Source organism: Microtus oregoni, unplaced genomic scaffold (assembly GCF_018167655.1).
Source record: "Microtus oregoni isolate MIOR12 unplaced genomic scaffold, Mior012 000096F_ref0000112, whole genome shotgun sequence".
NCBI classification, from domain to species: domain Eukaryota; kingdom Metazoa; phylum Chordata; class Mammalia; order Rodentia; family Cricetidae; genus Microtus; species Microtus oregoni.
This window is the reverse complement of record NW_024544709.1, coordinates 3,946,309-3,973,905: the sequence shown is the minus strand read 5'-3', so window position 1 is coordinate 3,973,905 and position 27,597 is coordinate 3,946,309. Positions and strand designations below refer to the sequence as shown.

General features: G+C 37.5%; 1 protein-coding gene across 1 annotated transcript in view; it reads right to left on the bottom strand.

Annotated features, from left to right (window-relative positions):
* Nucleotides 1-6,619: 6,619 nt before the first annotated feature.
* Nucleotides 6,620-27,597, bottom strand: part of LOC121442815 (rho GTPase-activating protein 7-like) — a 99,139-nt gene continuing 78,161 nt past the window's right edge. The window contains exons 3-5 of the mRNA XM_041644462.1: nt 11,539-11,688; nt 7,282-7,419; nt 6,620-6,667 (exon numbers count right to left, since the gene is read on the bottom strand). Coding sequence (XP_041500396.1) covers nt 6,620-6,667; nt 7,282-7,419; nt 11,539-11,688 — 336 coding nt within the window. The remainder of the gene's footprint in view (nt 6,668-7,281; nt 7,420-11,538; nt 11,689-27,597) is intronic.

Below are 27,597 nucleotides of genomic sequence, written 5' to 3'. Positions count from 1 at the left end.
AGAGGTGTGTGAGAAGGCACCAGTGGAGGTCACGAACACACTCCATGCCAGCTTGTCCTGTGTCACTTGGAAAGCCACCAGAAACTGATGGCATTTCTTATAGCTCACACACAGACTGGGAAAATTTTGAATTGATTTTAAATATAAAAATGTGCTGAAAAATGTGCTTCTCAAAGCCCTACATTAGTAAAAGACATATTTAATTATTATTTACAGATCCAAAATATGCGAGTGGAATCCAGCATGGCTTTAAATTGTAGAATTCAAATTGTAAGCAATTTCTCATAATGATCAATGACTAATTTCATGTTTAGGAATATTTTTTTAGCCCTCCGTTGGAATAGTTTCTCTTCCAACAGAGCTGCAAATTCTGTTCTGTGTTTCCTTTTCATAAACAATAATGATTTTCATGGACTAAGGCAAATATTTCTTTAAAATTCCACATGCTTTACATTATTGCATAACTATGTCAGGGCAGAATCGCCACATTAAAAAACCACAACATCAAAGGCATTTTAATAAAATGATGGCATTTTTTTGGTTGAAATTGTAAACTGTATTAATTCAAATTTCTTGGTGTTTGAGATGTCTAAATAACCTTTCTTTAAAACTATGAATGTCGGGTGATGAAACGGTTCAGTGGGAAAAAACTCTTCATCAAGTCCAGTGACACGAGCTTGGTCCTCAGAACCCACATGGTGGAAGGAGAGAACTCGTTCCTGAAAGTTGTTCTTTGACCTTCCATGCTCACCTGGGCACACGCAGCCTACACACTGAGTACACATACCTGCACACACAATTTTGTGTGTTACTTCTTTTAGTATACTATTTTCTTAGTGTATGAAAACTAATACTGTGTGACATTATGAAATGATAGCTAAGTTGTAGCTGGTTTTTAATGCTATCGTAACCTTTTCCTGGAGGAGTTCAGTAAAAGGGGTACTTGCTGCTGTCCTGTGCAGAGATGTATTTGGGATTAAATAGTGGATGCTACTACATGCAATTACCAGTCTTGTTAAAAAATCTACATGATAATAGCTAACATAAGACACATCATGTTGTATAACCAAATATAGATATTGCTAAAATAGATTGGGGTTTAAGATTAAAGTTTTCTTCTGTGGAACTTGCTTTTCTCTTGTGTGCTTGTCGGTTTAATCTCCCGTTCTTTGATCTGTGCACTGTAGACAACAAGAATGTCTATTCCTGGACTGTTCTGAGGCAATGAATTTGAGTAGCAATTTGTGGTTATATGAAAATGGCTAAAATATAAATCGGAGAACAACATAGCATGGATCATATCTTTTTAAGTGAAAAAAAAGAAAATAAGATTATTCTAGTCAGTTAAGGTGTGTGTGTGTGTGCAAAATGTGTGTACACATTTGTGTGTGTGACTGTGGCCATGGCTCCAATGCAGAGGTCAGAGGACAACCTTGGTGTCCTCTTCCAGATGTTTGAGATGTTCCAGATGTTTGAGATGAGATAGGGTCTCCTTATTGTTTATTTACTGTATACATCAGGTTGGCTGGCCTACAGCTTCCAGAAATTCTCCCATTTTCACCTCCAATCTCTTTGTATAAGTTTTGTTATTATAGATGCCCACTCTATGTGTTAGATTTTTATGTGGGTACTAGAAATTTTAACTCAGGGTTTTATACTTATAGGGCAATCACTTTTACCCTCAGAGCAATCTTTCCAGCCACTTATTTGTTTGTTTGTTTCTTTCCTTATGAGACAGTCTCTCTATGTAGCCTAGGCTTCTTTTGAATTCACCTTTTTCCTGCCTCAGCCTCTTAAGTGCTGGAATTACTGGCACACATCCCCTTGCCTGTATTAAGATAGTGTTTTTAGCTGGGCAATCGTGACTCATACCTTTAATCCCAGCACTTGGGAAGCAGAGGCAGGTGGATCTCCATGAGTTCGAGGCCATCCTGGTCTACAAGAGCTAGTTCAGAACAGCTAGGGCTGTTACACAGAGAAACCCTGTCTCAAAAAAAAAAAAAAACCAACAAAAAAGATAGTGTTTTTAAATGTCCCTAATTTTTATAGAATACATTTTAATAAAAAGTGGGTCGGTGAAAGTAACCAATGGTGTCAAAAGAAGAAAGGTATGGTTAATACATATTTTAAAAGTATCTAACATGCTGGAGTGATAACTCAGAGATTAAGAACATTGTTGTTCTTGCTGAGGACCTGAATTTGGTTCCCAGTAGCCACATCAAATGGCTCACAACCGTCTTTGAATACAATTTCAGAGAATCCAACACCCTTTGGCTTTACACCCTCCCCACACACATATAAATAAAACAATCCTTAAAAAGTGACTAACATCCATAGCCATCAACAAGATGCAAATTCAAACCACCTTGAATCCCATGTCTCCTAACTCAGAACAGCTATCAACAAGGAAATTGACGGAAACATTTGGCTAGTATGTGGGAACAAAGGAAGATTGGTTCTATAGTGGGGGGATGCAAACTAATCAGTCATTATGAAGATCAAGATGGAGGTTTCTCAAACATTTAAAGCTAAAATCACCAGATGATTCAACTGTACCACTCCTGGGCATTCTCCCAAACTCCCAGTTTACTGCAGAGATGCACATATTATACTCATGTTATTGCTGTACATTTCATAATAGCAAAGAAGAGGAACCAGCCTAGTTGGCCATCAACAGACGAAGGGATAATAAAATTGCGGCCCATTTACGCAACGGATTTCCCTAAGTTTTAAAGAAAAATGAAAATTTTAGGAAATTGGACCAGATCTAAGAAGTATTTTATTAAGCAAAGCCACCCAAATTCAGAGAAAACAAAAGCATAAAACCAAACTTGTTCTCTATCATATGGAGATCCTAACTTGTGGTACCTTTGGCCATGCATGTGATTATATGCATATGTGTGTGAAAACACATGTGAGCAAAGCTTTCAAACTAGAAAGGAGACCAAGGGAAGGTTAGAGGTGGTGTTGAGGGAACAGGGTGGGAAGTGGAAAGAGGGCATAAGGACCTGGGGGGCATGAGATGGGAGAATGATACAAGGTCTGGGGAGGGACACAGGCAGAAAAATCAACCACAATGAATTTGTTTGAAAAATGCCACAATAAAACTTAATACTTTGCGGGTGAATTACAAATATAAAACTAACAAAAGATCAATTAATGAAACAAGAGTAAGAAACGAACAGACCCCAACCAATCAATGAGGCAGCATTAGATATATTACACATATTCGCCGCCCCTCCTTTACCTCCAAACATGAACAACCTTTAGAGAGAACTACATTGACAAGTGAATGTCAGACCGGGAAGGTTATTATCTGATTCTATCATGACAGCAGTGGGAAAAGGAATAGGGTATATGAACTGGCCTCTCATTTGACCTCAGAGTGAACAGCTGTGCTCTGGGATCATGACAGGCAATTTTCCCTCTACTAAAAACTCAAATTAAGCAACGGTCACCAAAGCAGTTAAAATATTAAGATTGGCCATGCATCGGCCATCCAGAATTAAGCATGGACTCACAGAGTGGGACACACTTTTAAGGCTTTAATACGACCATCTCCTTTCAGTTTTGGGGAGGGTCTGTTCTAAATCTTTCTTCAAAGAAGTCAGGTATATGACCAGGTGGGTCTCATCCTGCCTGCCCTCAGTTCCCACCCCTCCATGAGTTGATGCTTTTCACATGGTCTATTTTTATCTTTACTTGACTCATAATCAAAATCCTGGAGATAGAGTTCAGCTCACTGAATTGGAGCAGTTGTTACTGCCTTGAGCTGAAGGAACCTATAGATGGCCTTTTCATTCCACAGCAGTTACAAATACTTAAGGTTAATTATTTCTCCTTTTTGTGATAACCCCTAATCACAGGATGACTGTTAACTCCATTACACAGTCCATGCTGGTGGATTCCCAAGGTCCCCTAGGTTGTTTAGGATGTACTGATTAATTCCAAAGGTTTCAGACTGCTTAAAGGATTCTAGTTCCTATCAGCAGTATCAGAATCTTTGTGGCACAGGCAACTCAGAAACTCCTTGCTGGGAGATGAACATAAACTACTATGTCGTATTCTCAGTCTTGCTGCTGTTTTCAGTTATTTGCACAGTACAATTGTAGAGTGATTCTGCTCCCCCAGTTACACATTTTATAAATAAGACAATTTCTTGTCCTGTTATCTGAGTCTTAGCCTTTTTTTAAATAAAATCACAGATCTGCATTTTGAACATCATTAAGGTAAATATCATCATTATCATCATCATTATCACCACCACCAACAGCAACAACAAAAAAGGTCTGAAAAAGAGAAAACTGAGATAGTTTCCAGCGACAAAATATTGGTTCTCACTTTCATTATTATTGTTTACATAGTCCTGGATATCTTAGCCAGGATTAGGCAAGAGAAAGAAACAAAGGAAAACCAGTCAAGGAAGAAAAAGTGAAGTTATCCTTCTTTGAGGATGACATGATTGTTTATGGAGAAAACAGTATAAACTACACCGAAAATGTTTAGAATTAATAATTCAGTGAAGATCTTCAACATAATATCAACAAACATTTTTATGTATCAGTAATAAATGACTGATTTTTTAAAAAGAAAATCTTCCTGAAGAGAGATGAGGACTAGACTTCTTTTGGGGTATAATGATAGACATTAAAATTTAGTTAAGGTTTATGCTAGCTTAATAAAGTGGTGGTTGTAGATTGCTTCCAACATTCATAACTTCGTTAGCTTTTGGCAATTGGTTAGGTGGTCAGTAACAGGCACACGTTTTCCTCCTGTTGAGTGACTCATAGTTTTCATTACAGAGCTGTTAGGTACCACCAGGGTGTATGTCACTACTGAACACTTAGGACTATAATGCATATTAGTTCTTATTGTGATGTATAGGCCTCATATCTGGGTAGGATTGTTGGTGAAATATCATTTAGAACAGTCTTATCCAAAGTCTCACAGAGATACATTACTCAGAAATAAATTTTACTAAAGAAGTAAATGAGGGCTAGCAACTTGACGCGTAGGGTAATTTCCACCAAGGTTAACAATCTGAGTTCAATACCTAGAACATAATTGAGAGAAGGAAAGAACTGAGTTGTGCAACCTGTCTTCTGACGTCCATTTGTGTGCATATGCACACACCCACACAAACAGACAAATAAATGTAATTTAAAAATTGAAAGAAAAAACTGAAAGATCTCCATAGTGAAAATTTAAAAACAATGGAAAAATTGTGAGATTACATACAAGAAAACAGACTCAACTTACGCTCATCAACTCAAAATATTGCTACAATATTCATCTGAATCCCAGTTGGTATATCTATCTGGAAAGGATCAGGAGGTGTGGCCTTGTTGAAGGAGGTGTGTCACTCAGGGTGGGCTTTGAGGCTTCAAAACCCAAGTCATTCACAGTTAGCTCTCCCTGCCTTACGGTTGTTGTCTCAACATGTAGGGTCTCAGACAAATGTCGATTATGGTGACTTGATCATGGCACACTACATACATACATCAAATTATATTATACCTCACAAATAAGCACACTTGTCAAACAAAGTCTTAGAGAAAATGTTAAATGAATTTATAAATGGCTGCAAGCACCACTTGCTTTTAATCATATAACTTTCAGAATCCACAATCCAGACCCCAGCATCACGCTGTCTCTCAGAATTTGTCTTGACCTGGATGGTAGTGACATGGGCTTACAACTTTGCAAGACTCTAGATTTCTACAGATTAGAAAACCCATTAACCCCAATTTTAGTACATTTTATTCCGTAAATGCTGTACTTCCATCAAAACATAAGCTGAATAAATCCCACCAAATTGAACCATCAGAACCTATAGTGTCCAAATTCAAACATTTTCATGTAACATCTTTACATTCAATTATACATGAAGGACTGAAGTTATTGAAGACACAAAGACAGCAAGACAGGGCTCTACAGTATGTTAAAGAATCTCTGTAAAATGGTAAGTCAAGAGTCTTTATCATTAAGTAAAAGAACAACGTTCTGTTAGAGTCTACCTATTAGCAATGCTACTATTGGCAGTTATTTTACTGTATCCTAAACCGGCATTGTGCACGTCTTTTATTCCCTGCACATATAGCACACTCACAACACTGAAGCATTTTTTTTTTTTGCATTTTACTGTTTAAGTACCTGCCCCCTGTGATAAAATAGAAACCATTTAAAGATGTGGGTAATGTATTATTCCTCTGAGCATTTTCCCCCCAATTTGGCATAGTGCATGGTATGTAGTAGATATTCAGTAGGTGTTTATCATCAAATAATCCAGACACAAATGATAACAGGCAATTAAACTCCTACCTATGTAAATACTAAGGACAGGCTCGTCTACTATGCCAACAGTATGTTTTGAGTCTCTTTAAATCCCAGTAAATCTACCACATCTTAAGCTCAGAGTATTCTTTTGGTCCCATTTTAGAACTGCTTTTATTTTAAAGACAGGAAAACAAACAGTCCAAACTCATTTTTTCTGTGTTAAGCTAACATGGGGATTAAAAAAAATAATACGGCTCTGTGATTTTCACCCAACTAGGAGAGGCTATTTTGGAACTGTGTGGACTTTAGATATTTGAAGCAGTAATTACTTCCCCCATAAATGTTACCTTTTAGAGTCAAATACTATTTTCCCACTGCACTTCACATTTTCCTTAAAGGAAAACATGTTTTATTCAGAGTTGACTGTGCTGTGTTCCTGTGTGCGGAAAGTCTCCTTTCCATTTGTGTAGATGGCTTTGTAAGGTCCGCCAATCAAGGCAGCTAGGAGAATAATTTACACCCCATTAAATATTAGGCCTTACATGTTCTATATCATTGAATACCCACAAAATATGATGATCATTTATACATCTGTACTTATGCATATTATTATATCATCTCAGACAACATTTTATCCATCCATCCATCCACCCATTCATCCATCAACAAAGCTTAGAGATTTTCTAGTGAGTATGTGGTGTGATCAGGGTAACAACACCCGAGAACTCACCTCCACATTTTATATTCTTAGCTGTTTAAAGTCTTGCAACAGAATTCATGGAACATACTTTGCATAATTATGGATTCAGGGCTTTCTTTAGAGAACTACTTATGTAACTATTTAAAAAAATAAACAGGATTTTTTTTTTAGAGTAATGATATACCAAGTTGATGCAGATAAGAGTCCAATAGTCTTCTTTTCACACTGAACAACACATTATCCATGCTTACCTCACGTTCAACAACATTGGCTGTATGTCTGGGATTTTTTTTTCTATAACTTACCATTGCCTTGGGTTTTGTTCCAGAAATGCTCTCTGGAGTGGACCATGAATCGGTGGAGTCAGTGTTAGAAGACAGAGTCACCTGCGTCTGATTTACTGAGATACTATCTGTCCTGCTTTCAGATCCTGATTCCAGATCCTGTTAAAGAACAAATCATGGCCATAAAAAAGGGCACAGAGTTGAACCCTATACACTTATTTCCTCCTGCCAGCGGTCCTCCCTTCTATGTGACTTCCTGTAACTCAAAGCATCCCAGAGGCAGAAAGGTGAGGTGCCTTCCAGACTTCCTTGCAAGGTCTTGTGAATGCCACATGAAAACATGTTTCCAGTCTTAGCTCACCATGTAAGTAGTGCTTTTCACTATGAAATTACAAACTGTCGATAGTATTGAAACTCATTTACTGCAGATGGGATGTAATATGAGGCAGTTAACAAGTAAATGAGTATGAATAGTGATACTGCTTTCTTTAAGCAGTGTGTCTGTGTGTCCATCTGTCCATACAGGGCTGTGTGAAGTACAAAATTGTAACCAAATTTCTTGTGCTTGAAATGACTTCAGGTCAGACTACTTTATGACTTTCCATAGAAGACAAAAACCATGTTTTCTTCTAAATAAAATATGGCTCACTTGAATTTCAAGTTGAATTAATATGAAATGGATACCAGCAAAAAAAAAACAGGTAGTTTATAAACATTAAATATATAGCCATGAGTAATAATTCATTTAATTTACCTTTTTATAAATAGCATGGGTATTGTGCATTAATTTTGCCCATCCATGATATAATGAGGTAGTTAAAAGGGTACTTTTTTATTTTCTAACCACACAATAATAAGTATCAGGTGACCCAGATACTGTTAAGATTGAAAAGTAGTTTTGATACTTGGAGATGTGTACTATTTATGTCTTGTTTATTGTCTTATATGAGTGTTGAAGGAAACAGAAGAGACTCAACAATGGCCAAGCATATTCTGGGCTAGATCCATGCATTTCTGCTTATGTATGTTTTTTTCTTTTGTCTCCCTAACCAGCTGTTAGTTAAACAGTTCATCTTTGTGTGTTCCTCTCTCGACATGAGCCTACCATTGAGAAATTAGACAGTTTTCTTATGGTCTTAGGTAGCCAGTTATAAAGCTGAGATCCAAATGGACCTTCAGTCACTAACATTTGTAATGCTTCTGCTAACCTATTTTGCTTTATTTCAACTGATGATAAACTGAGATCTTAGAAACAGATGTTATGTTTATAGTGGCAACAAATATGGTAATAATTATGGTTATAGTCTATGAGATAGTTTATGAAATACTAAAGTCCAATTTACAACTTATGTAGAAGTGCAAATCATAGATATAGACAAATGACTTGATCATCATGTATATTAACTCACGTGTTTGGTTTATCTTTACTGCATAAACCCCAGAGGGCAGGGGGTAGCTTACTTTTTTATTTATTTATTTATTTATTTATTTATTTATTTGTTTATTTTGTTTTTTTGAGACAGGGTTTCTCTGTGGTTTTGGAGCCTGTCCTGGAACTAGCTCTTGTAGACCAGGCTGGTCTCGAACTCACAGAGATCCACCTGCCTCTGCCTCCCAAGTGCTGGGATTAAAGGCGTGCGCCACCACTGCCTGGCCGTGTGCCACCACCACCCGGTGGTAGCTTACTTTTTGAAATGAAGTTAAAAAAACATGGTGTTTTGTAGAAATCTCTACTGTGTTTTTCTATTTAATATACGGGGACTGAAAAATGTTGGCTGGAGAGAGAAGAGATTAAAAAGCATGCAAAACTGTAACAAACCACCCCAAAAAACTTAAAAATAATAAAGTATAAGCCTGGTGGTGGTGGTTCATGCTTTTAATCCCAGTACTCGGGAGGCAGAGACAGGTGCATCTCTGTGAGTTCGAGGCCAGCATGGTCTTGGTCTACAACAGCTAGTTCTAGGACAGGTTCCAAGAGTACAGAGAAATCCTGTCTCAGAAAACTACTACTACTACTACTACTAATAAATAATTACTAAAACATATATCAGACACCATAAATGGCAAGTAGGTACCAAGTCCTAGGGCCTCATAAAAAATAAGATATTTCTGCCTTTAAAACAATGAGGACTACTGAGAACTCAAGAACAATGGCAATGGGTTTTTGATCCTACTGCACATACTGGCTTTGTGGGAGCCTAGGCAGTTTGGATGCTCACCTCACTAGACCTGGATGGAGGTGGGTGGTCCTTGGACTTCCCACAGGGCAGGGAACCCTGATTGCTCTTTGGGCTGACGAGGGAGGGGGACTTGATTGGGGGAGGGGGGGAATGGGAGGCGGTGGCGGGGAAGAGACAGAAATCTTTAATAAATAAATTAAAAAAAAGTGCTAGAGAAAAATGAGTGTGAAATTTTTGTCTTTTCTTCATACATCAATCAAAGTAAAGCGTCTTTTCCTGTAGGCTGTTTTGACTGCGTTTCTCTCATTTAGGTCCCCTTTCTCTTTGCTAAAATGAAACCAGGTGCCAGCAACTAAGACAGCATTAGGGAGAGAAGAAATAGATTTTTTCTAAATTGTTTCTTATATACAATTCACTAAAAAGAAAATAAGTGCAATGAATCTTGAAGGATAAAAAATTACTGATTACCAGAAATGAAAATTTCATTTTTACCAGCTTTCGAGATTGAAATCTAGTTTCATATCAATTGGATGGTTGTTATGTTGGTTGTTGTTCTAGAGGTATCAGCTTCTCATTCTAGCCTGGTTGAATACTGTAGCCCTGGATTGTGCCCGGCTGGGTTTATTTCTGTGCCAACTCTGGCACATGCAATCTTCAACTTCTTACATCTTACACATCTTGCAACATTATGGGGGATATGTGTGGTGACATAAACGGAGCACATGGTGCTAGCCCTTGCTCCTCTACCTCAGAATCAATAGGGAAACTATATTAAGTAAGAAACTAGTGAATTCTGCTTCACTAGGTCCTAAAAGCTGCCTATGTGATAGTCTACATTTTGTATCTCACGTAAATATCAATGTCTTGATTCAGTTCATTTATTATTTTGTGCAATGCAAATCCTTGTTTAATAGAAAAGGGATGCGGCTTAATTATAGTTAAACTCTATGCTATATATGCTAGGTCTACCCAAACCAAGCCACTCAACTTGGAACTATTAATAAATATGTAAAGGGTAGAGCCAATTTTAGGATCTGTTTTTTCTAAATTTTATTTTGAGTTTTGGAATCACATTGGAGCATCTTGTCATATAAACTTAATGGGATAAAATTCTCACTTTTCTCCTAATTATTTTTCAGAGTATATTTTAGACTACAAAGAAGTTACCCTCATGTGAATTATTTTTCACAGTATACACAAGTAGCTCACCTGTATCTATGTATCCATCTCCCATCCAACCACCCACCAAAACCCATGCAGCCATCCACCCATCCATCCTCCCATCCATCCTCCCATCCATCCTCCCATCCATCCTCCCATCCAACCACTCATTCATCTACTCATCCATCCACCCACCCAACCATCCTCCCATCCAACCTTTCATCTGTCCATATAGAAAATACTTTTAAGACATGTTTTTTTTCATGCAGTGTAAGATTATAGAATAAGAATTTATGTCTGAGAAATAATTGGTCACAACTGGAAAAACTGGAAAAATTATTTATCCAGATAAACATAGTATTTGTAATGATTGCATTATGTTGTTGAAGAATAGCAAATATAGTCATATTTGCAAACTACTACAGCAAAGAGGCTTTAATCCCCAGGAAGCAGAGTTTCCTAAGGCCATTTTGTTTCCTTTTTAATGTTAAGTTTTGTTGTCACCCATGTGTCTGTGGACTCTCTGTATGATGTATGGAAACCACTGAGTGATATTTAAGGGATTCTGTTTCATTTATCAGTAGATGCCATTATCAAAGACGTTTCACTATTAAGAGAGACCATATGAGATAAAGAGGAACTATTCTAACTGGGCTTGTAATCCTAGCTTCTTGAGCAGCAAAGGCAGGAGGGTAGTAAGTTCAAGGTCAGCTGGGGCTATATAATGAGTATAACGATAGCCTGGCCAACATGTTAAGTCGGTGTCTCAAAGTAGAAACAGGGCTGCTGATATAGTGAAGCGGAAGATTGATTGCCTGGTGTGGGTCAGACCTGAGTATCATCCCAGTTTCTGGAAAAAAAAAGCTAAACAAACACTAATAACAAATAGCAAAACAGACACAGAGAGGCACTATTCCACTAGAAGGAAGAGGCTCACAGGGACATGCCGTCGCAGGTTCGTCGGGGTACTGGATGGGGAAGAGGCAGTGCTGAGAGCGTTCTCGATGTCTTGGTCTAGTTGGTCCAGTTTCATTATTAGCAGCACCATGGAGTCCAGCCGTGGCCTGTCTTGATTGTCCCTTGTGTCCTAAGGAACAGAACATGCTGTTACTGAATCTGAAAGGCCATTTTTTAAAAAAAGAATAAAAGTTCCCTGTTCTTCATAGTGATAAAAAAAAAAAAACACTGGCTAATGGGCGGTCCTTTATTTGAGAAGGTTTTGTCTGGGTCATCAATGGGCCTTTCATGGAGGAGAGAGGCTCATCTTGTGGATTTTACATGAATATTCAACACATGAAACAGAAGTAGAGTCACTACAAGTACATGTGCACACTTCCAACTTCCTAATGAACTATTATTGGGAGAATTTATTTGTAGCAGTCCTTTTAGAGTACAAATTTATTGTTTGTGATTCTAATAATTGTGAGTTTGTACTTATGAATGCATGTGACAGAATATTTGCACCACAATATCTTTTGACATATTGAAATACTCAGAGAGTGTGAAGCTAGGGAAGTCTTTGTCTTGTGTGTTGGATAGTTCTCTGCATGAAACAGTTACCTACTTGCGTTTCCAGCTACAGCAGGGCCAAGATTCCTTATAAATATCTTTTAATTCTTCCACACAATTAAAAACAGGCTCGTTAGACAGTTTTCTCTCTCTCTCTCTCTCTCTCTCTCTCTCTCTCTCTCTCTCTCTCTCTCTCTCTCTCTCTCTCTCTCTCTCTCTCTCTCTCTCTCTCTCACACACACACACACACACACACACACACACACACACACACACATGACAGTTTATTGGGAGTTGCAATGGAGTTAGGCTCAGTTCTTTCAGTGTTAAGCATCACCCAAGACTCAGGCTGCCAATTTCCCATATCTCTCTGAAACTTGTTTGAGGAAAATCAACTTTAAAAGGAGAGCTCATGGCCAAACTGAAGGGGGGGAAACAAGGTTATAATGAGTCCTGGATATGTCCACAGAGAATGCTATGCTTGGGTTTAGCTTTGGCAACAATTATTAATAAATGATGGACGTAATTAAACATGAGTCTGTCTTTTTGTCTTGTTTGAGACCCTCCTCTTTTCTTCCCCTCTCCTTTTACTCCTCTCCTCTCCTGTTACCTCCCCTGTCCTTTCGTCTTCTCCCCTCTCCTCTCCTTCCATCTCTTCTCCTCTCTCACTCTGTCTTTTATCTGTATGTGGGGTGTGTGTACTCCTTAATATGGATGTAAACATACATGTGTGAGGGTCCATGTGTACGTGTGTGTAGCTAAGTACGGAAGCCTAAGATGGACATTGGACATCTTCCTCAGTGCCTCTTTTTTTGTTGAGACCTGATTTTTCACTGCACATGAAGCACAGCAATTTTGGTAAGCAGACTGGCCGATGAACCTTACAGGTCCACCCCACCTGTCTCTGTATTCCTGACCTGGGTTACAGAATTTTGCTGCCACCCCTGGTTTTTACATGCTCTGGGGATTTGAACCCTGGTCCCCAGGTTCATGTGGCTAGCACTGTTCACCAACGGAGCCACCTTTCAAACCCTAGGCATTGATTTTAGTCCCTTTACATTTCTTAGCTTCTCCAAGGACCAGGGACACCATGGGTTAATCTAATTCTATAGGCATATTCCTTAAACAAGAGTCTAATTCTATAGGTATATTTCTTTAAAAGCCAAAATAGATTGTTTTTAATACAGGGCACAATCTTTCAGAGGGTAAATAAATGTTTTATTAACTTAATTTTATCAGTCTCCTTAAGTTCTTTTCTAGTTAGAGAGATAAGTTGACAAGAGCGATTGAGGGGAGAAATGGTACATTTTAGTTTATAATCCATCATTACAGGAAGCCAAGGCATCAGGACTCTGAAGCAGATAGTCATATACACCCACAGTCAAGAACAGAGGGTGGTCAATTAGTTCACACATGTCAGTAATCAGAGTACTTTACTGTTACACAGTCCAGGACCTTTGCCTAGGGAATGCTGCTACCCGTGGTGGGCATGTCTTCTTGTCTCAATGAGCTTCATCAAAATGATCTCCCACACATGCCCAGAGTCCCTTTTTTCAGGTGAGTTTTGTCAAATTAATGGTTTGTAAACCATCACTTGAGCTAATATTAGATAAATCATTTGTTTGTTTTTCTTCATTCTAGAGAATGTTATATACAATAAAATATGATATCATCCAAATCCTTTCCCCATATTATCCACAACACTTCCCATTACCAATGTTATATATTTTTGTTTGTTTTTCCTTGTTTTGAGACAAGGCCTCTCATTATGTAGCCTTGTCTGATCTGGTACTCAAAACCCACCTGCGTTTGCATCCCTAGGAGAGTGATAGGATTAAGAGTATGCAGTCTTGCTCTTTTTATTAATTGTTTTTAAATAATTATTTATTATGTATACAATATTGTGTGTATGTCTGCAGGCCAGAAGAGGGCACCAGACGTCATTACAGAGGGTTGTGAGCCACCATGTGGTTGCCAGGAATTGAACTCAGGGCCTTTGGAAAAGCAGGCAATGCTCTTAACCACTGAGCCATCTCTCCAGCCCCTATTAATTTTTTTATTTTATTTTTTGATAATGGACTCAGTCAAGTTACGGATACCCATATATACACGGGTGTAGGGCCAACCAAAGCTAGATAAGCTTTTTTTTTGAAAACAAACTTTCCTTAGTTTAAAAACTTAATATGACATAAAAAGGCTACTTCTTTTTTTCCCATAAAAGCAGATTAACTTTGAAATTAAATTGAGATTTTTGGAATCTACTAATTTATTCTGGAAACCATGCAGCTCTTATAATTTGATTTAGTCTCATTGTCCCTTTCTTGAGGAACATTTAATGACTGCCGGAAAATCACCAAATTTTTATTGGCCTTAAAAGTGTCCATATTTAGCCAGGCGGTGGTGGCGCACGCCTTTAATCCCAGCACTCGGGAGGCAGAGGCAGGCGGATCTCTGTGAGTTTGAGACCAGCCTGGTCTACAAGAGCTAGTTCCAGGACAGGCTCCAAAGCCACAGAGAAACCCTGTCTCGAAAAACAAAAAACAAAAAAAAAAAAAAAAAAGAAAAGAAGAAAAAAAAAGTGTCCATATTTGCAAGAAAGAAATCTTAACATTTATATGTTATTCAATAATAATATAGAACTTTGTTATATACAAAGCAGCTATTTTCACAGTGAAAAATCCTGCTTATAAGCTGAAATAACATTCTGGAAATATTACAGATCATTGCATCAAATTTACCTACAAGTTCTCAAAAAAAAAAAAAAGAAAGAAAAAGAAAAGTCTTACTACTGAGTCATCAAATCCCTTAATCACGGTTCAGATTTATTTCTCATATATTTCCCTTGTATTTTGAGCCAAAGATAGATTTGGGAAGGTGAAGATTTGTGCATCTTTGTGCCCATATGTGGCTTTCATTGGCAACCATTCATATCTCAGTTGTAATATTCTCAAGGACACAGATTCAAGTTTTCTACCTAGCAGAAATGGAATGAAGTTATACAGCAGAGAAGCAACACATTTTCAGGAAAAGTGGTGAGATCAATACAGCCAAGATATACTAACACGCAAGCCTTGGAAAATAAAAGCTGATATTTTTTCCAGCTACTAAGTTAAAGTTGGATCTAGCAGTACATCCGCAACCCCTCAGTGATGGTCTCAGAAACAATTTGTCTTTGAATAAACTGGACATTGAGATTATACTCTAAAAATATGTTCTATATTCATTGGCTGAACATCAAATTATTTCAGTGATCTGCCCAAAGGATAAAACCAAACAGCCTTGAACTCTGATATTCTCTTAAACAATGAGTCCCATTTCTTTCCTCTCTCCTCCATGCATACCTCCTTGCTCACCATCCATTACGGTCACTCTGAAATGTCAGGAGCTTTTATGCCACACATACACAAAACCTCCCCAAAATAGAGTGATTAAAAATCTGATGCTTTGTATAAATATCCTTATACTTAATTTTAGAGCTCAAGTTTTAACGTCTCATGAAGTTCTGCTTTTTCATATATCCCGGGCCAGACTCCAGCAAATAGTTTATGCCTGAAAATACAAGAGTGCATTGCGGACTCTGGACTTTTTCATGTCTTCAATGGTGATTTAACTTCATTCCTTTACTATTGTTCATGAAGAAGAATTTTATTACATTAAATTATTTACTCATGAGTCCAAGATTTCTATAACTTCACTCCCTCGATTCAAGACCAATGTGATAAATTTGCCTCCACACATCTATCTTTCCTTTTTTATTATGATTACAGCTGTTTTAAGTCAAACATCATTAAAGGGGCTGAATATCCATCGGCAGAGAAGAGAAGACTCCTGTTGTCCTGAATGTTTTAGTCAGCCCCAGGGATATGAAAATCAGCAGATTCATAAATAGTTTTAAGTAGAAACTCATGTAAGAATTTAAAAATAGGATAGTGAAATAAATAACTACAGTGTTCCTGTCCACATATATATGTCCATAATATATTAATATATACTTAGAATATAACATGTTAACTAGCATACAATATATTAATTGATATAATATATTAATGTATAATATATAATTTGTTAGTATAGTATATTAGAGTCAGGAAAATGCTGTCTGTGGAAATTAAGAGTCAAACCAGAATGGGAGGAGGAGAAGATGATAGGGGCAAAGACAGAGACAGGTGATGGAGGGAAGGGGGATGGTGGAGGTGCAGGGCAACGAGAGGGAAGGCAGTGGAGAGACAGGAAGACAGCATTCCAAGTGAAAGGAAGATGCAGTGGTAGTGAGACAAAAGTGAAACTGGTCAATAACAAGACCAGGGTTGGGAGGGTGGAGGTGAGGAAGGAATGGGGCAAGGGGCATCATATGAATCAGATTCTGTTTGGAAGGCCACTGCAAAGAGAGAACTTACTCTGTTCAGGGAAGGTCATCATGGGGACATGGGGAGTGATTTTATAAATGCTTTGTTTTCTTTTCAAATATAGCCAAAGAAAGGTATTTGAAACTTCAAGCACACTTGCTACCCAGCTATGTCACATGATCAACAAGTGCCTTTATTCTAAGTTCTGTCTCCTGGTTCTAACCTTCTTATGCTGAGGTCTGAACCGCAGACATGGCATATAGATTATGAAGAGATGACAGGCTATTTATAAGAAAGCACACATATTTTAACTTCCAATGTAAAAAAATAAGACCAGCAGCTAACAAGAAGGGCTTCATGAGATTAAAATTCCTATGTACAACAACAGAAACAACCATGTGGAGAGACAGTCCACAGAATAGTGTATAATCTTTGCCATCGCCATCTGTCTATCTTATATCTATCTATCTATCTCTCTCTCTATCTATCTATCTATCTATCATCTATCTATCAATCATCTATCTATCAATCATCTATCTATCAATCATCTATCTATCATCTATCTATCTATCTATCTATCTATCTATCTATCTATCTATCTATCTATCTATCATCTATCAATCAATCGTCTATCTATCATCTATCTATCTATCTATCTATCTATCTATCTATCTATCTATCATCTATCTATCAATCATCTATCTATCATCTATCTATCTATCTATCTATCTATCTATCTATCTATCTATCTATCATCTATCTATCTATCATCTATCAATCAATCATCTATCTATCATCTATCTATCTATCTATCTATCTATCTATCTATCTATCTATCTATCTATCTTTATTATAGAATACACAAAGAAGCTAAAAACTAAACAAAATGAAAACAAATATTCCAATAAAATAGTGGGCTATGGAACCAAACACAGATTTCACAAAAGAAGAGACATAAACAACTAGTAAACATTTTTTTTTAAAAGTTCAGCATCCTCAGTTATTATAGACATACAAATTAAAACTATGAGGGTCTATCTAACCCTAATGAGTGTGGCTATCATCAAGAGAACAAATGATAACAAATTCTGGTGAGGATGTGGGGGAAATGATCCCTTTATTCACTGTAAGTGGGGGTGTGAATTAATTCTGCCACTGTAGATCATGGTGGAGATTTCTCAAGAAGCGTAAACTAAAGCACCCATCTGATTTAGCTATATCATTCCTGTCATACACTCAAAGGACTTTACATCCTACATCAGAGATACCGCATACTATACATTTGTTGCTACTCTAATTTACTAGAGAATGAGAATAGGTACAGGCTGGGAAACAGAAATGGGTCAAACAAGAGATAAAAGAAGCTTGGAGGGAGAGGGGAGGGTAATAAAACCTGCAAAAGTGGAAGCAGCTATACTAGGAGTAGAGAGACATAGAAGAGATGAGGACAAAGAATGGGAGAGGAGGGTAGGTTTCAAGCAAAAGTAAGTGTAGAGAAAATGCCACAAAGAGACCTACAACTTTGTAATTTATAAAGAGAGCAACGTGGTTTCTATTCTTTAGGCAGGGATGGACACACAGTATATGTTGGTAAATCTCGAGCAACTGGTTCTCAGGTTAAAAACCAAGTGCCCACTTGCCACATTTGTTTCTCTCTAGTGTAACATTCTTTGGACTGTTTCCATACTATCATCTAGACACGACCAGAGGCAGAGCTGAAGGAGGAGGCTGAGACTGAAGCCGGTTCTTATGAGCTGGTGTATTGATTGTGTCTGCAGGAAGAGAGGCTGGGGACCAGCAGCAGGAAGGTAGTATTGAATAAAAATATTGATGGTTAAACCAGTGGGACTTAAAGTTTAGGCAACCTACAAAAGTTGAAATAATACCTTTAATTTATTTTTATTTTGTGTACCTGTTTTCCATAACAATTGCTCCTGTTGCCAAGGGAAGTACAGCACATACCACTTTTCTTAATTATTCTCCTCCCTCCAAGTCTGCCTTCCTTGTTTAATCTGTTATTTGTAAAGTCCTTTATGCTTCATTATAGCAATGCTTATAGCATTATATCAATACTTATACTTTTTATTAAGTCAAAGTATAACGTTGGGATGTGGAAACACAGAACCTTTGACGTCATTTTGTCTGAGTTTGTACCCAGTGATCATACCACTTTTCTTAATTATTCTCCTCCCTCCAAGTCTGCCTTCCTTGTTTAATCTGTTATTTGTAAAGTCCTTTATGCTTCATTATAGCAATGCTTATAGCATTATAGCAATACTTATACTTTTTATTAAGTCAAAGTATAACGTTGGGATGTGGAAACACAGAACCTTTGACGTCATTTTGTCTGAGTTTGTACCCAGTGATCATTCAGTGTAAGTTTGCAAGGTTACATTGTGTGCTATTTACTTTTCTAAGTAAATAAGTTTTCTAAGACACAATCTATTTCAGACTTAGCCAGGTAAAATTTTGGGGACATTGTAGAGGTGATCTCTATCCCTTTCTAATGTTCTAGACCAATGGTTCTCAACCATCCTAATACTGCAATTTTTTAATACAGTTCCTCATGTTGTGGTCACCCCGAAACCATAACCTTATTTTCATTGCTACTTCATAACTTTAATCTTGCTAGTCATGAATTGTAATGTAAATATTTTTTTTGGAGATAGACAGATGCCAAGGGGATTGCAATGCACTGGTTAAGAACCTTTGCCCTAGGTTGAGGCAGAATAAGTATTATCTATCCCATGAAGCTATCTTTCAAATATTTGGAGAATTCTGCTGTTTTATAGTTCTTCTAGGTGAAATGTGGACTGTCTCCTTTTTTTGAGTCAGGAGAGTGTTGCGAATCAAGTACAGGGTGAAGTGCATGCCAAGACAGGCTTTACCAGTGAGCTGGACCCTCACTCCTCGCTTCCTGAAGTCATTTCTCATAGGACATATTTTCAAATTATCTCACTAGTTCTGTTGACTCTTCTATGGATATGAATAATTCTGTCAATGATCCAGTTCATGATTGGTGCCCAGAATTAAATATATTGCCATATGTGTTCTGTGGCCATGGAGACAAGCAAGGGCTATCATATATCCTCAATAGTGTAGGACCTAGTACATGCTCAGAACATACATATGCATGGAAAGCCACAGTGTTGTTTTTTTCTCCCCATGAGTACTTATCTGCTTGCACTGAACTGGAGTCATGAGTGTGGTGTATGTCCCCTTACCCCAGTCCATACCCAGGAAGGACAGAAATAGAAACATCCTATTGTCTTGAGACTGCAACCAGTTATTGGCAAAGTGTAGATACTGTTTGCTGTTGCTACAGAGGTTTTAGTTATATCTCCTTCAGACACAGGTCAGTAGAGACCAGACAAAGATCAGATGAGGACAGAACTTCCATTCAATACAAATTGTTGTCCATGATGAAAATGATGCTCTTTATTTATGCTGGAAGAGATACTTAGCCTGTGGGCAGTGAGGGTACTTTGATTGTGATGGCGTCTGGGAGGATACAAGTCTCCCAGAGGGCCCTGAAATGGTTAGGTTTAACGGAGAGAGATCTTTCTGATGTTTTCCTTCTACCCAGGGAAGACAACCCTGTTGCTTCCTTCCCCAAATGCTCTTCATTAAACAGCAGAACCGAGAGCATTCACACATGGTGGTAGGCAGGAGGTACCCACTGCCAGACACCATACAGACTGAAGACAATATAAAGTCCAGAGAAAAATGTCTCCTCTAGCCCACACGGGCTCTGTTCTAATGCCAAGCATGTGGAAGAGGACAAAAAAAAAAAAAAAAAACAAAAAATTCAAGAAAACCGCCGACGCTTCCAAATCATGGTCTTTTAGCAGAGCAGATCCAACACTGACTGAATGCATAGCTTGTCAGGGAGCCTCAGCCTCCTGTAGATAGCCATAATCAATGCAAGGCTGGGCCAGGAATAGAACCACGACTTCCTGATTCTGAATTCAAGGCGCTGGCTCAGACACTGTCTGCAGTTCCGCGTGCCTCTTCCTGGCTCCTCTGGGCCAGTGATCCTCCTTGCGCCCCCATAAAAGAAAGGGACCTTTCAGCTATAGTCTTGGCTCCTTTTCACCCTGAACTATTTGATCTGCAGCCAGCTGGAGTAGTATGGAATCTCATATGAGTGTTACACATTTGATTTGATAATAAATCCCTCTTTCTAGACTTTTCTTTCTTAAAATAATATCCTGTTTAAAGAACGAGAAAGTCATTTAATCCTGTTTGATTTCGTTCCTTTGGGGAGCAGTGAAGACTTTCATATGAAATGACAGTCAGAAGTTGGAGATAATGTAATTCCCCTCTGTCAGCATTTCCAGGCAAGTTAAGAATGACAACTTTAATTTTCACTCTGTTTTTTAATAGGAAATGTTGGTCGACTTCGAGGAAGTAAAATGAAACCCTTCCTCCTTGCCAGGCATACACTGCTCATTCCCCTGTTCTTGGTGTAATGTCTTTAACAACTTACGTGCCAATATTATGATAACAGGTGATAGAAGACAGACAACTTTGTCATTTAAAGTTGACAGATGAAAACTAGGAGTGGCAGTATAGTCTAGGAGGCCACGACAGATGGGTTGACAGTTTGGAGCCACACAGGGCTGCAAGTTCAACCACAACTAGGGTTACATAGTAAGAATTTGTCATGAAGAACTCAATTCAACCAGCCAGCCAGCCAGCCAACCAATCAACCAACAAACCAACCAGCCAACCCACCATCCAGTTCTTTAAACTGGGATTAAAGGAGACCATAACCTGGTCTGTAAGGCTGACCAGTGGGACTGTTTTACTCCCAGATCTTCAGGCAAGCTTTATTTATTAAAATACAATTGAAAGCTATACCAGCCCTGAAAATTTCTACCTGCTCTCAGGGTACAGACAAGGCCAAGCAAGAAATTCAATTTTTACCAGATCCACAGTTGTATTTACTAAATGTCCTGGTGAAGACTGCTGTAGATTACACAGAAAGACCTGACAAAAATGAGGACAGTTGGAATTAGATTCTAATTCAGAAGAATTCCATAATGAGAAATCTATGAATCCTCAAAATAATATATGAAAAGGAAAAGGAAAACAAGCAAATATCAGATTGGGTATTTGTAACTTTTCAAATCTGCTTTAAACCACCTGCTAATGATTAAAAACAGAAAAAAAATGTTAAAAGCTGCCTTCATTAACAAGGACTTAAAAGGCAGTGTTCTTAACTTGAGTAAGATGCTGCCTCTTATGGAAGCATTGAGGCTGATGTTGAAGCAAGGAAATATTTATTTCTTTTCTTTTTTTTTTTTTTTTTTAGTTTTTCGAGACAGGGTTTCTCTGTAGCTTTTATTTCTTTTTTTTTAAAATATTTATTTATTTATTACGTATACAACATTCTGTCTATGTGTATGCCTGCTGGCCAGAAGAGGGCACCAGACCCCATTACAGATGGTTGTGAGCCACCATGTGGTTGCTGGGAATTGAACATAGGACCTTAGGGAGAACAGGCAATGCTCTTAACCGCTGAGCCATCTCTCCAGCCCCACAAGGAAATATTTCTATAAAACTGAGTGAAGTAAGAATACCTGCTATCACACATGCTAGAGAGCATTGTGACTCATATCCTGGCCCTTGCACCAGTACAACAACAACAAATCAAAATTCTTATGGTGCAAAGAAAGAGAGCGTATGCCCTGAAAACCCTGGAAAATAAATAGCCTGACACCTGATAATCTATTGCAACCTATCAAAGAATTCAGCTCCTAATGATAAACCTACGAACACGCTTGTTCTCTGCTAAAAGTCATTTAAAACTGGAGTAGAAAAAAAAGAAAAGGGAAAAAAGAAAATCAACACAGCGCCCAAGCTCTAGAAAGTAACTGGATTATAAATGAAAACCAACAGTTCCTGGAAACCAAAAACCATGAGAACTGTTGCTGATGGCTAAAGAGAAGACTGAGCAGGAAGGAGGTATCTTTCTCAGGAGGGGAGATTACAGCACACTTTTCAACTTGCTTATTATTGCTGCATTTGCTCCTCCAGGGGAATGTCAGCCCTGCAAGGTGGTATCAGCACCTGACTTCCCTTAAGTAGTTCAAGAGCCACGGAGCAGTAGTCTGCCCAACTCAGCATACATTAATATTTGTTGAATAAAAAGTATTCATTTTATTTGGATTAATTTATGTGTCCATTAATTCATGGAGTCCAAGGGCAGGGCCGGGGGAGAGAAACTAGACTTTTGTGGATTAAAAAATTATTTTGTAAAGCTAATTTAAAAAAATTAAAATATTTATTTGATCACTTTTTACCTGTATGAGTGTTTTGTTAGAATGTATGGATGTGTTTCACTTGTCTTCTTGGTGCCCTTGAATGTCAGAAGAAGTTGTTGGATCCCCTAAAGCTGGACTAGTGGAGTTGTGAGCCTCCATGTGGGTGCTGGGAGACAAACACAGGTCCTCTGGAAGAATAACAAGTACTCTTAATGGCTAAGCCATTTCTCTAGCCTCTGTAAAGCTAATTTTCAGAAACCCAAAAGCCAAACTGGAAAGCTACCCATCCTGGGTGCTGTATATGAGGAGTTGGAGAGGGGGCAGAGAATCTATAGGCTTTCTTGAATTGTTTGAAATTCCTACAATGAATATGTAATCACTACTGTTCTAAAAAGTAAATGTTGATTAACAACAAAAACTTTATTATGGACAAATTTAAAATTTGTCATGTCAATTTACTTAAATAATAGTAATAAGTTCTTTTCTGTAGCATGTATTATTTTAGCAAGGAGTTTAAATGGAGTTAGTCTACATGGGTGTGAGGATGGTAAACGTGCCTCATATTTGGCAATAGGTTGCCAAATAAAAAGTCCAGGACCAGTTATGGGCCATTTTCCCTAATATTGTTGATCACGGAGAGAATCTTATAGATACCTAAAATGATACAGGCTATTAACATTGTCCTTGGTTGTCCACCAAAACTTTATGGTTAAGACCCGATTGCTGAAGACACTACACACTTCGATCTCGAGTTGTGGAATAATGATGCCATTACTGATGAGGAAGCGTCCTTCCTGGTGGCTTTTTTTATAGCACCAGAAGGTGCTATGCAAGCCACTAGGAGAAAATAGTCATCGACAGTCTTATCCAGCCGTGACCATCCAGTAGTGCAGGAGGAGTAGCAGGAAAGTCATTGAGATTCACTCCATATGCATGGCACGGTAAACCTTGCTAAGGACTCTGTACACATACAGAAAACACAACACTAGTCAGACTCAGTAGGTCATAAAAAAATTAACAGTGTTGCATGAGGCCGCTTGTTTGTTCCCAGCAGCTCAGCCCACAATAACCATACAGAAATTATATTAATTACAACACTGCTTGGTCTACTATCTTATGTGTATTTCTAGCTTACTCTTACATCTTTATTCAATTCATTTCTATTAATGTATTAAGCTTTGTATGTCTCATCTGTTCCCAGTGGCTACATGGCATCTCCTGACTCTGCCTTCTTTTTCCTAGCATTCAGTTTAGAAAACTGGCTTCTTGTTAAATATGTAAATGACATTCCAAAGCATCTGTGAATGTTAAGAAAGCAAAAATCCAAAAACAGTATTACTTGATGTGATTTAATATCAAAATAGAAAAACCTAAAACATACATAAAAGATAGATACATTTTACTGAATGAAGGTATCAAAACACAAACATTTAAGATAATTCCAAATAGTTGTTTCCTTTGGGAGTAGAGAGAAGCGGGATCGCATGCTAAACTAGGCCTAGAAACTTCATTTCACGATGAAATCAAAACAATCCAGACCAAAATTCAGACCAAGTATTTTAGAAACCGAAGTCATTATTCAGATGCATAGCCTCAAACAGTGGGCAAATAGTGCCTGCTGTGTGGTGCTCTGCACATTGGGTCTATTCAACAATCTTAAAATGATTAACTAATTACCAGTTTATTAATGAGATGTAGATTCTTGGGTCCTATGCTAGACATTCTGGATGGATATTTTAGGGGATGGGATCTGGGAATATACTCTTAATAAATAGCAGAGGCATTCCCATGAAGACCATCTCGAAAATTTTATTTCTTTACTCTTTCTTTATTGCTCTCTTTCCTTGTGCTGGGGCCTCAAAAATGCCAGGTGAGGGCTCTCTACCACTGAGCCACACTCCCAGCTGTGTTTTCACCTTTTTGTGTGCCATTTAATCTACCACATGTTGAAGTTCAGTTTCTGAATCTGCTAAACTATTGACAATGCTTTGGCAATGCTCAAAAAGGAAATGAGTCCTCTTTGACACCCAGGTTTCTCTCTGAACAGGTATTTTAGACCCAATGTTTTTTTTACATAGACTGACCTGTACTATAATGAAGAATTATGGTGGGTGTGTGAGAAAAGAGGGCCCATAGAACACACTGATGACCACCCATGAGCAACTATTTCTCTTCTACGGTCTTTTCATTGTTCTAAAAATTTATTTGGATATTCTTATATTCACACAAATAGGAAGAAAGGAGAGAGCAGGGAGAAAATGTGGGCCACATATGTTAGCATATGTCTAATTTTAACCTCTAGCCTCCACACATCCCAGGATCTACATGTCCACATATGTACAAAAAGTACTAAGAGGAAGAGGTGAAGGGGGTGAAGGAGGGAGGAAGATGGGAGGAGCCTGAGTAAGAAAGGGAAAGAAGGAGAAGAGGGAGGAGGGAAGAAGACATAAACATAATGTCAAATCATAAACAGACATGAGCATTACTAACATGTCACAGATAGGCTAATGTGCTTGATTTCAGGACGTTTACTTTTCTAGTTCCTACCCAGGTGGCTTCATGTCATAGGAGAACACCACAACTGCTTATGTGAGAAAGATCCTTCACCTTAATTTGAGCTCTTATTTGTTTTTTTGTTTTCTGAGAAAGCTGGGTGGATCTTTCTACATGGACTAATAACAAAGTGAATTCCCATTGTGGTTCTCATTTCCAGTTAAGCGATCTTTTATTTATTAACAATGAAAAAAAAATCACCACTTCCAAAATCAATGACAATTTGTTCCAGGACTCTTATCATTTATCTATTACTTGTCATTTATTTTTATATACCTATTTCTTTCAGCAAACGTTTTTGATGATTATTAATCAAATGAAAAAATCATTTATCTACAGCACAAAGCTTTTCATTCGCTTTGCCTCCTGATCAATTTTTCAAGTCATTTCAAAAGTCACTGGGTTGGAATACAGAGAGCAAGATCCAATATTATTTTTGATTAATGAATAATAAGTTTATAAAGTTTAAATATCCCATAAGCATCTAGATAATGTTGAGTAATCTATAAAAATCAAAATTTCTAAGAAAGAAAGCATAAACTGTTGCGATGTAACTTTCACTTCTGGATGGTAAAGAGTTTTTTGTATTTACCTGCTGATGGCCAGAAAGGGGGCATTCATTGTGTGTATCCGTATAGCACTCTGCTAAAAACACAGAAACAATCTTTGTCGTATAATACGTTTTGATAAAAATGTCCTTTTGCTTGCGAAATATTGAACTTATCCCTCTTTAAGTTCTCTGAGATTGTTAAAATGCATTTGTTTGCCTTTTTCATGTACATAATGAAGTCAAAAAAAATGTTTTCCTTTTTTGCTGTTGTTGCTTTTGTTTTATTTTTCAATGTGGTAGTAACTCTTAACCCAAGTTTCTGCCTAGGCATTTCTTTAACACATGAGAGAGAATTCTGCTCTTCTCTGCTGATATATCTTGGTTGTTTCTCAAGCTGATAAATAGAAAAGTTCTTTTCTATCCAGAAGTAAAAATTCCATAGCAGTAGTTTATGCTTCGTTACGTAGAAATTTTTGATTTTCATAGATTACTAGACATTAACTGGATGCTTATTAAATATTTGAATTAAAAATTTATTGTTAGTTAACCAACAATAATTTTGAATCTTATTCACTGTATTGAGGCCCAGTGACTTCTGAAATAGACTTTAAAAACTGTTCAGGAGGAATCGTGTATGAAAAGTTTAATAATGTAAGGCAGTTGATTTCTTCTTTTGATTAATAATCATCAAAAATAATGTGCTGAAACAAGTGAATATGTAAAAAAATAAATGATAAGCTTCCTGGGGTAAAATGTCATTGATTTTTGAAAGTGGTGACTTTTTTCATTATTATAAAGAAAAGATCATTTAACCAGAAATGAAGACCATGACAGTAAGTCATTTAATTATCAGTTCAAGATAGAAAGACTCATCTAGTTTTCTCAGAAAACACAGACTTTGTGCCCATGAAATGAAATACAAGTTGTGTCTTCTGTTACTTAAGTGATTAACAACACTGGTGCAGTTGAGTACTCTATGTTATCTGAGCTGGTGGCAGTCCTTATAAGCTATCATTTACATAAGTACAAATCGACAGATGACCAACAAGTGATATGAGTTAGAGAACTTAAGAAGAGTATTATATGGCATTTTAACACAAACCCAAGATGCAAATGTCTTTGAAATAATGTTTTGTTGTGTGTACATAGAATATATGTTTAATGGAGGTTGAACTAATGCATAAAGATAGTGTCCTATATTTTCACAAGATGGGACATAAAACTATACAGAATCTCTTTTCTTAGAAGATGAAATATTTCTTAGTGACAAAATTCTATTATTTTCAATGCTTAATTATGAAAGACACAGATCATAAAGTAAATCAGAACAAGAAGAATTTCAGATTATGTAATTTTTGAGCTAATGGAAAGATGTTCTAAGATTAGTGATATTAGGAGTAGGTGACTTCCTAGGTTTCTTTTTGATTTTTAAAGATTTATGGATTTCTTTATCTATTTTTATTTATTCACAAGGATGTGTGTGAGCCAGTGTAAATGCATGTGAACCATATAGGCAAAGAAGCTCTCAGAGGCCAGAAGAGGGCGTCAGTTCCTCTGAACTGGAGTTACAGGTAGTTGTGAGTAGCAGATGCTCTTAACCATCCAGCCATTTCTCTACTCTGGGCTTCTTAAGTAGAGAGCCAGGGAGAGTGTAGCAGTAGGCAATGCTAAATGATAAGCCAGGTAACTACATTTCCTGTTCATTTACGTGTTCACTGGCAGACAGAATCTTGACCACTGAAGTCTTCGTTTTCTTCATCAATGTTTCA